Source organism: Brachionichthys hirsutus, chromosome 4 (assembly GCF_040956055.1).
Source record: "Brachionichthys hirsutus isolate HB-005 chromosome 4, CSIRO-AGI_Bhir_v1, whole genome shotgun sequence".
NCBI lineage: Eukaryota > Metazoa > Chordata > Actinopteri > Lophiiformes > Brachionichthyidae > Brachionichthys > Brachionichthys hirsutus.
This window is the reverse complement of record NC_090900.1, coordinates 7,303,364-7,314,333: the sequence shown is the minus strand read 5'-3', so window position 1 is coordinate 7,314,333 and position 10,970 is coordinate 7,303,364. Positions and strand designations below refer to the sequence as shown.

Here is a 10,970-nt window from a genome sequence, read left to right as displayed (position 1 = left end):
GGGGGGGGGGGACAGAGGAGGGCGTTGTCGTGTCGCAATAACAGCAACAGGATTATACCACTGCAGCTGCCAGGGTCACCGCCATGATTCTGTCAGGAGCATGATGTTACCGATAGACAGATGTGCGGGTGTTAAAAAAAGAGAAACCAAAGCGATGTAAAAAAAAAAAAAAAGTCTCTTTTTATGGGATAGAAATAATAATAATAAAAAAAAAGTGAATTCCTATTCAGGTTGCAGATTTGCATTGCTCTGCATTAAACGATAATTATGAACTTCAAACATACACACACATTTAACTTCTGGACTCTTCTATTTTTGTAAAACTGATTTACACCGCGCGGTATAAGGATACTTCGTTCAAATCATTACTGTACATTATACTGCACAGTATGACTCTTGAATTACGACATTTACATACGGGCATTTCTGTACTTCGCCTTTTCTTCGATAGGCGGCAGTAGCCAGCTGTCTGGATCCTTCGACACACATGCCCTTAGTGAAGAAGAAGAAAAGAAGTGGGCGAGACTCCACTCCACAGCAGCGCCACTTTTGAGCGGTGTATTATCGTCATAACCTTCTTCATGCGAAGCCTGGACGAGGCCCACAAGTCGAGTTATGTCTTCAAGGTAAACAAAAAATAAATCTACTTCGATTTGAAGCATTTCACGATGCACTGGCGTGCAGCGAAAGCATTGATCGCTTGTTAGTAGCCAGAGACTTGCGAGTGTCAACTTAGTGACGGTTGTTAGGAGCTTAGCGTGTTAACCGCGGACTGATGGGACAATAGATGTGGATAATAGTCTATTTTAAGTCTGAACTATCAGCTTAGATCAAAGCTCAGCTATTGGAGCTATTAAAATGCCTATCCCTTGTTCTTCCTGGTCAACTACGAATATACCTATGGAGTAGTTAGAAGCAATATTACTCAACCCCTGTTGTGAATATTACATTTATTGTAAATACCTCGGCGTGACAGATACTACATGCATTTTCTTAAATATAACACAATGATAATTGTGATTATTCTTATTATTCATTATTCTGATGCTTGCTGCGATAACCCGTTGAAACAGCGACGCCCAGCGGTCACTTAGCCACCTTTAGCATATGCTCCATTCTTTCCTCCTTGATGTGAAGATTGGCTGCTGGTGATAACAACATCTATTTAGTAAATGTGCGCTCTTATGAGGGATGCTAATGTTGTGTTTCAATGAATTTGAGCTTGCAGGAGACATTAAATACAGCATTTTGTGTTGAACGGTAAATAAAATCCCCAACACTTTAGAATCTGTTGTATTGATCTATTTAAACTGTTGTGTGATTTGGTTATTGCAAACATTATTTTGCCAATAAATGAAATGCTCAATGGGAATTTAATATTTTTTTTCTTAAAATTGTGTATGTATATATATATATATATATATATATATATATATAATGTATATGTATATACAGTAAAAAATAGATATCCAAATACATTATATGTATATTAACTGACTGTGTGTTACACTTATTATTAATGTGAATTATGTGATTACTACTATTATTACTAAAACTACAACTATATCATGAATGTTTAGTACATCTGACGACTTCACAGAATCTAACAGGTTAAAAGGTGGTCAACAAAGTAGTTTTTTCCAAGCTGGTGTCAGAAATGCTTCTTGCCTCTAAAATGACTCTTTTCCAAGGACGAAGATTGCTGAAGACCACACTCCCACATGGCAGCAAGGCGCCCAGGATTTTCTGACATACTACGATTTTGCGTGTGCCAGACAGGAGTCAGTCCCTCTCCCTGCTGTTAAGCTGAACCTTGACAAAGGGATACTGGACTTCAATGGAGACAGAGTCAAATTCACAGACTGGTCACCCATCCTGAGTGCCATCTCTATCAACAAACATCTGCACCACATTGCCATAAGCAGTGCAAACCAAGCTAGTTTGAGATCTGGAGATGCAGGTAGGGTGGAAAATGAAGCTGATGCATCGGAATCACATTTTCTTTTAAAATATTAACTATAAACACTACATCCTATCACTTTCAATTTCAGATAGGAGATACTATAAGTCTAACATCAGAAAGAAGTTCCCAGCCATCCGCTCAAAGGATATGAGATTTAAGTTATGCAAGGCCCTCAGGGAGTGTCTGACTCTCTCTCCTACCCTCAAGAGTTTGCAGCTGAATGGGCTTCCGCTGAGAGAGAGGGACCTCATAACACTGACAAAGGTACAAAACTGTTTGATATTATTTACAGCATCTTGTTTTGTCTCTGTCGTTTCCTCTTCTACTAAAAAAAAAGTTTGGTTTCCATTTGCATTATTTGGTCTGTCTGAAAGCAGGATTCCTGCAAAATCGACGGTATTGATCAGATTTTAATGAAAGGGTTGAGACAAGAAAGAACACATTAAACACTGGAGCTGATTCTGTTCAGGGGACAATTAAAACATCTTTATCCACTGTTTTATCATTGCAAGGTGTTTTCTCTCTACTGTAAATTAGAAATACAACTGGGACTTTTTCTGTGCTTTCTTTAATATTGAATCCTGGTGAAAACTAAAAAGGACGATTCTGATCTTCTTCCAGGGGTTAGCAAAGGCTCTCTGCTTGGAGAGCCTATCTCTGGCTAATTGCCCAATCTCTGATGAGGGATTAGAGGGTAAATATATTCCTAGTATTATTTGTGAAAGCGTTCACAATATTACGCTGTTTACAGCATACTATCATCGTAACTCCTATTTTCTTGTTTCAGTCATTTGTCAAAGTGTCAAGTATTCTACAAGCATCAGGACAGTAGATTTTACAGGATGCAATCTTACCTGGAGGGGAGTAGAACATATGGCCAACATCATCAAGGTGTGCTGTCATTTCTACGTTGGTGTTTTCTATCTTAGATAATTATCGATGCTAAACCCAAACCCTGTGAAATGCTTTTTCTCAGCATCAGGCAATGCAGAGGCATGGTACAGCGTGGGCGGAGTCTCTGCGGTATCAACAGCCACAGTTTGAGGGAATGGGTGGTCTCCGCCGCCTCACCCTTAGCTGTAACACTTTAATTGGGGACCGAGGTGCTGCTGTTCTTGCACATGAGCTGGCAGAAGACCTCTGGGTTAAAGGTTAGTAGGTGTTTGGCCTTGACAGAGATATAGTGAGACCGAAAAATGTTTGTTTTCTGTCACCGTTTTCCTGAGACTAGGGATCTGTCTTTGTCTTGTGACTTGTTGAACAGCTGTGGACCTGCAGAGGTGTGGTCTGTCCAGTGAAGGAGCTCGGCGTTTGCTGGAGGCCTTGAAAACCAATTCTACTCTTCATGTACTAGATATTCGTAATAACCCGTTAGTTGGTAAGGAGTTACCGTAAACAAATACATAATTATTGATATGTTGTGTATTCTGCACAGCACTTTGTATTGGGCGTGTAGAACCTTGCATCCTCAGCTCGTGTTTTTTTTATGTTGGATGTTAATTCCAATCATGTTTCCAGTAGTTAGAGTTTTTATATTGTGAAATGCTTATATTGCTTTATACTATTATTAATTTAATGCTGTTATTGCGCTGGTTTTATTTTAATTCCTTTACAGACAAGGTCCTTGTTAAAACTGCGATCGAGAAAGTGCTGATGAATGCTAATGGTCGCTCATCACAGGTCAGTGTGAGGAAACGTCACATTTGAAAGTACCGGTATATGACAAAATAATACAAGTTCTTATTGAAGTGTCCGTGGATTGTGTCTAATATATGATGCTCTGCAGTACTGCTGGATCAAACCTGCAGCCAAAGAGCCACAGAGAGCTTCTGGTCCGAAGAGACTGGTGCCACCCAGTGCAAGCAGAGGAAACACTACGTTCAGAATAGGTGTGGGAAACATGTTGTTCTTGTCTGCTACAGCGCGACTTAAACATTGGCTCCTGACTGATTTGAAATCATTACCGCAGTGAGACTAAACTCACTCGAGGAGACTCTATCTGATCTTCTTTTTATTAAAACTGGATTTTGTTTCAGAACCTCGTTAGGCTCATAAAATGATCTTTTTTCATCACTGTAAGTGTCAAAAATATCCACAGACCCAAACTGCAAATTTCTCATTTGTTAAAATACAAATCTACACGTCTGCAGCGAAGGCAAACGACCGTGTAGCATTTATTGTCTTTGGTCTGATTTTGTGTAGTGGATGGATCTTGGACAAAATATAATTTAAATTGTGTAGGCGTGGATTCTAGATCAATTTGAAGGTCTGTCAATAATTATTGCTGACGACAGCCGCTTTATCCGCCTTGCTGTTCACGGGTCTGCTGGAGGCTATCCCATCTGACTACGGGCGAGAGGCGGGGGGGTGCACCCTGGACAAGCTGCCAGTTAATCGCAGGCCCACACATAGACAATCATTCATGTGCATGAGAGGCTTCATATCCATGCACCACTTTTCAATACCCGTTCCCTGTGGTTCATAGCACATACCTTCATGAATTTCCATGTCTTTAAATGGCGCTCTCTCTCTCTGGCGCAGACCCTCGGGAAAAAACTTCTCCTGAAGGGAGAAGCCCAGGCGTTGCTAAGACACAGAAGCCGTGTTCCCTCTCCCGTTATGTGCCTTGGCGTGCTGCTGCTCGAGCTGGACGCCAGAGGTGAGCAGATGTTGTCAGACCAGTTTACTTGTGGTTAAAAAAGAAAGGTTTTTCCCCATTTACTCTATACATTTAAGAAGTGATGTTTATTATTTTACAGCAGTGATCAGACAAAAATATAAAGTTAGATTAAGACTTTCTTATTTTGTGGTTGGCTTTAAAATGAATTCTTAGCATTTTTGTCTCCAATTGAAATCTTTTGCAGAGGCATGGCGCCTGGAGTTTGTGTAAATAACCAAAGCTTCCAGGTGGGATTCATTTTCATTATTTACCGTACACTGTATTACATCCAGATTATCTCAGTTACTTGTGAATTTGATTATCTTCTTTTTGCCTTGGCCAGACTTTCCATGGTAGAAAGAAGATGAGAAATTTAAAGTCATACCTGTTTTTGTCTTCATCAGTTAAAATGAGAGATACTTTCAAGAATTGTTGTAGGGGATGTTGAAGTATATATGGGCAGAATGAATGCTTGGGCGTATACAACTGTATTGTTGCTGCGATATGTTTATGCGTTGACTTTGCCGAGAGGTGGTTGAAGGATCATTTATTTTCGGAGGTATTAAAAAGGTCTTTAAAGTCAGTACATTAGTCCTTAACAATGTGCGTATACTCAGTGAAGTACATGTTTGACACTAGGATGCAGCTACTGTGAAGATTACTTTGGAGTCAGATTCAGAGGGAGGGGAAGAAGACGAAGAGGTTCTGGTAGAAGTGGAGCAGAAACCATCTACTCTTCATTACCAGGACAAGATCACCAGACAGCACATCGGACATTTGCAGGTAAGATTTATTACTGAAGGAACTGGAGCTTTCATAAATGTGGTTTTGTAGACAAGACGAGGGCAAAGCTTTTGGACTTGATGATTTTTGTGTTCTGCATGTAGATGGCACTAAAAGAGTGTCGTCTTCAGCTGACAGAGGAGCGCAGAGCCAGATTGAAAGCTGAGTCAAGAGTCATGGAGGTAATGAGTCTCATTTCTGCTGTATTCTATTTTATTTCCTGTACAGCAACTTTATTGATAATTCCAGTAGTTATATTGCCAAAGGAAGTGATTATTATGTCATGAAAGTTATTTTTTATCATTGATGGTGATAGGTGGCAATGTCTCAAAGCCAGACATGCATTTTTCTGAGCTAAAGAACTATTTATATCCAGTCTTTTTCAATTGTATTTTCAGTTTGAGATGGAGAATGCTCGTCTGCGTAACACAAACCTCTCCCTATCAGAGGCACTCAACGCCACTGGCTCTGCTTCAGCACATTGTGCTAGTGGTCTCGAAGATGAGGTAGTCCTCCAAAGCATTGAGAACTCATTCAGCAAATTCCATGCCTTCCTGGATCTTCTAAGAGACGCTGGGTGTGTATTTAAAAACTGACTCACGGTGTTTCTTTCTTCACTGGGATTATCCATCTTCATTTGAATCCACATTAGTTTGTGGACCAGAAGAGCTTCTTATTTTTGGTCCACAAACAGCAAAACAGCCGAGGCAATATATAACGCAAAGCAAACAAAAATGTCCTCCTGATGTACAGACACCCCGCCCCACACACACACACACACTTTACATCAGCTTTACCTGTTCTAAGTCTAACTAGACTAGATTGTTAATCTATTGCAATATAGATGCATTTATGCAACTGTTTATGAGCAGTAAGGCCTAGTTTTGATAGTCCCACTATGTTCACATTTTTAGAGATAGTGTATCCATACCTGTAGAGGGCAGCAGAGGTCTGGGTTCATTCATTCATCTTCCTGCTTTTGTCCGAGTCGCGGGTCAACGTGAGTCAACGGCCGAGAGGCGTGGTTACACCCTGGACAAGCCACCAGTTCATCACAGGGCCACACAAACACAGACAAGCATTCACACACACACCTAAGGGCAATTTAGTGTAGCCAATTCATCTCATGTTTTTTGGGGGTAGAACATACAAACTCTGCATAGAAAGGAATCAAGCTCCTCACAGAAAGGCAGCAAGTCGATTCGAACCTGTGACCTGTGATCTTGCTGTGAGGCAACAGCGCTTATTACTTCGGCACCGCGCCGCCTTGTTCTGGTTAAAAAGGTAATGACCACATCATAAACTGACTTACATGGATGCCCATGACTACTGTTTTTTTTTACTACTTTTATTTTATTGCCTATTCAATCCACCTTCCTAATTATTGTAATGCAACATTTGTGAAAGTTTTCCAATTAAATATTGTAGATTGTTTTTGCATATACTGTACATCATTTGTGAAAGAATGAAATGTATATGAGACCCTGTACCGTTTCCATTTTAATGGTTTACATCCCTTCCCCCCATTCTTTTAAGCCTTGGCCAGCTACCATCGATAGCTGGAATTGACAAGTCTGATTTTCAGTCTCTGGGAAGACTTCAGCTCTCCTCTACAAGAGAACCATATTTTGGTAGCACTGTATCACTAACTAGAAAGGACCTTCAGGATGTTGGGACAAAGAATAATTGTTCATCCTTTTTGAAGGTAAGTAAAGTGATGTTTGGAAAACGTTGGCATGTATCTCCAGCTGTAATTCAGTGTCATGTTAGCAGTAAGTCTAAAATTAGTTCACCACAAAGAAGACAAATGTGGTTTGCCACTCCTTGAACACATAATTACAACCACAAGGAAAGGTCAGCTTTCCGTATCATAGTCCCAAGTGTAGCTGTCATCAGTCACGCTAATGCTGACAAGGGAGCATTGCTGCGTAGCAAGGAACTCCCGAAGCTATGTGTTTTTCTTTAACTCAATTTGAAGCCTGAAGCTTATGAGACGCTTCAGTACAAATATTAGATTTGTCTCAGCTTTGGCCGATACTTGCCCTTTCTTTCATCTAAATAAGAATTTTCAGTTAACACACTTTCTGACAAGAAAGAACTAAACATTTTATGAGAATACGTTGGTTAAAGAATACCTGAATTGAATACTCCATTCATAGACGACACTTATTCAGTGAAAGAAATGCACAGGTCTTTATAATTTGTATTATAAAAAAAAAAAAAACCTTTTGGAATGAGATTTTGTTTTTCAATCATTATCTCATTTATTGTCTCTGCTCAGATCAGAATGAAAGAACGTTATCAGTGTTGGAGGCTTTAAACAATTTATTTTACTGTTTCAATGTGCAAACTCCTGCACAAAAAGTAGTGTGTGCCTAACATGGTATTTTCACATGATATTATGTAGCTTAATATTTGGAAATGAGGCTACAGGGCAGAACAACTGGTTTCAGTTATTGCCTCATTAAGAACTACTGAGAAACCATGTGCACCTTCTACTCAAACATGTTAATGGAGACAGTTCTGCTGTATGCTCTCTAAATTACTCTCAAGCGTTAGTTTCACCAAACTTCACACAGCAACAAGTCCAGTGTTGAATGAATTAACTCCTGACGACTTGATTTTTTTTAGACTTTTTTGGTGACCTTTGACCTTTTCTACAAATTGAAAATGTTTGTCTTTCTGTGGAAAGTCATAAATTATTGTGCATTCCATATACTTACATATTCTAAAATAATGATTTTAAGTTGAATCTGAAGGTTCTCCATCACATATATTCAGAATAATGCACCCACAGTAAGAACGAATTTGTTGTGCAATGCTTTGGAGAATAACTAAGTTCCTGTTCATAGGACAAGCAACGGGCATATCCCATAAGTTTATGTTGCTCATTACACGGGTGTTATCTGTTCACTATCAGTCATTTTAAGTGATTAATGCAATCGTTGCTCTTTTTTCCCCATTAAAACTTTATTTTGCATGTTTAGCAAAGTGAGGTCCGACCTGCGCCCCCATGGAAACCAGCCGATACTTCCAGAACGCTCCCGTCTGTCAGGGAGTCCTATCAAGGCAACATGCTGTCAGACGTGACCGTCAATCAAGCCTCTATACCTACATTAGACCCTGATGCAAGTGATGGCTCGAAACCAAATCGATTTTCAAAGACAGTCGCCCAGTGTGATTCCGCTTCAGAGTGCAGTTCCCACAGCAAACATTCCTTGGATGATATTTACTTTGGTAAAACTTTTCAGATGCCTTTAAGCCACTCAAGTAGTAAAAGTGACTCTCACAGAAGTAACAGCTCTCATGGTGGATGGTCTGAAAGATCAAGCGTTAAAGCAGAGTCTGAATCAGTCAGCTCTAGGGTGAATTCAAAATGGAGCCTGGTGGCATCCAATCAGTCAGGATCAGAAGGGTCAGCCTGACCCGGTAGGGAGACCCTGCAGCACGTCAGGTCTCAGGGCAGCCTGGGAGGGCAGGCCAATGAATCCTTCTGAATATTCAGCATCCTGTGTGCAAAGGGACAGGTTTGTTTGTATGTGCTTATTCTATTAAATGTGCTGCTAAATATTTCCTATTCCTATTGAAATGCAGAAACCAGCAGAACTGTGTATTCTAGAGACAAGAATTAGAAACAAGCTCTGGACTCCTTGTCCTGAGAGACAAAGAAGGGGGGCTAATGCATGACCTTTGTGGTTTGCAGGAGGTCAGATATTTGTTTTATGGTGTATGACTGTTTCCCTCGTAAAAGCGAGTAGTGAACAATAAAGCGGCTCTTTCAACTTTCAACGATTTGATTTCTCCAGATGCCTGTTTTTAGTTAATGTATTTAAATGTTATCATACCAGAATAGATGTTTCTTATTTGTTGTTCAAATATTTGTCACATCTGTTCTTAGTTGTGCATGCGCCAGTGGGTAATCAGGAGACATTGAACTGTGTCGTCAGGGACGATGCAGGACAGCAGTCTGTGTTACCTGAGGGCTGATGTGAAACAGTTCCACAGCATCACACAACACAGTTGTTGCAGAAACCTGTTTCACACACGTAGCTGGACCTAAGCTTCACAACCACATTTTTTATATGCATTTATTCAATTTAAAGGATGATCTCTGTGACTGTTGAAAGGACTTGTTACATGTTTAAAACTGAAGAGTTTTCCTTCTCCAGCATTGCTTGAGCTGGTGTTGCTGCTGTAAACTTGATTAAAGGCTGACCTATTTCTGTATGTATGTCTTCCTAACGCTTTTCCACTAAAAATTATTTAGTGATTCCTATTAAAAATGAATGTAAACACGACAATGTTGCAGAGTGACGGTGAAAGTTACTTTTAGTGTGAAGCAAGACCTAAACTGCTTTAAGGAAACAGAAGTCATTGTTTTATTCAAGAAAATCTGCCAATCTCAGCAGTCAAGGCGGGGTACACCCTAGACAAGCCGCCAGTTTTCCGGCTTCCTCCCACCACCAAAAACATGCAGCTTAGGCGGATTGGTGACACTAAATTGCCCGTAGGTGTGATTGTGTGTGTGTGGCTGATTGTCTGTCTCTGTGTTGCCCTGCAATGAACTGGCGGCTTGTCCAGGGTGTAGCCCGCCTCTCGCCCATTGATTGCTGGGATTGGCTCCAGCTTGGCCCGCGACCCGATAACGGACAGAGCGGTTGGAAAATGAATGAAAGTTCTGTATTAAAGAATTGATCTCATGATCGCTATGTTTCAATAGTCAAATATGAGACATCATCAGATCAAATTGAAGGATTTCCGGTTACGCCTCCTCTCAGCGGAGAAGGATTGGTTGCTTCATTATTACATAACTCTGGGGACATTCAGTAAACCTACATCCATGATGCACCAGCCTCTCAACAAACACTGTTATCCGTAAAACCAATGACGTCTGTTAGTTGACCTTGCAACTTTTTTGTTGTCACTAAAGAAAAGACTGGAGAAACTGTCCCTCAGAGGACAGATGAGTCGGGACAGTGACATCAAAGGAAGGACAGATTTTAAATGTAAATGCCACATAAATGCATGTTTAATCAAACATGCTATGGAGGCGTAGAGCTCACCGTTGTCTCAGTACAGCTGACTTTTGGTCACTCCAGAGTTTTGGTCAATTTTAGATATTTGTATTGCCTCAAATGACGGCTAAGTAGAAAAAACGAATGACCTATTTGCTGACCTTCCTGTCCACGTGGTTCATTTTAAGCGCCACCACTGCACCATGTATTTCCTCCTTTTTTCCCCTGTGCACAAAACGACAAGACACTTTTTGATTTGAAACACTGTAACCTGACACTACCTGTTGGACGGTCTGGCCTCTAATTGTGGCCTTAAATGTTAATTAAATATTGACCTTGTATAAACACTTTAGCAAACCTTCAAATTCACCAACTCTGACATGTTAACTGACATCTTTATGCAAGAGGTGCCCGATGTCAAACATCAGTGTAACGTACTTACCGTTCAAGGTAATGGCCAATCAATACTTCCCACAAAGTACAGATGGGGGCACACACTTAAGTTAATAAATTGCTGCATTGGTGCTGTACTTTGCAATGAACTAAACCA

General features: G+C 40.4%; 1 protein-coding gene across 1 annotated transcript; it reads left to right on the top strand.

Moving 5' to 3' along the window:
* The first annotated feature begins 615 nt into the window (after positions 1-615).
* On the top strand, positions 616-9,002 carry cep78 (centrosomal protein 78). Its single transcript, XM_068760831.1, has 16 exons — positions 616-626; positions 1,692-1,960; positions 2,052-2,227; positions 2,585-2,657; positions 2,751-2,854; positions 2,940-3,114; positions 3,228-3,341; positions 3,579-3,643; positions 3,750-3,852; positions 4,505-4,622; positions 4,828-4,870; positions 5,262-5,405; positions 5,510-5,587; positions 5,804-5,982; positions 6,942-7,110; positions 8,393-9,002. Exons 1-16 carry the CDS (start codon positions 616-618, stop codon positions 8,828-8,830), a joined length of 2,259 nt encoding a protein of 752 aa, XP_068616932.1. The 3' UTR covers positions 8,831-9,002.
* Positions 9,003-10,970: the final 1,968 nt, after the last annotated feature.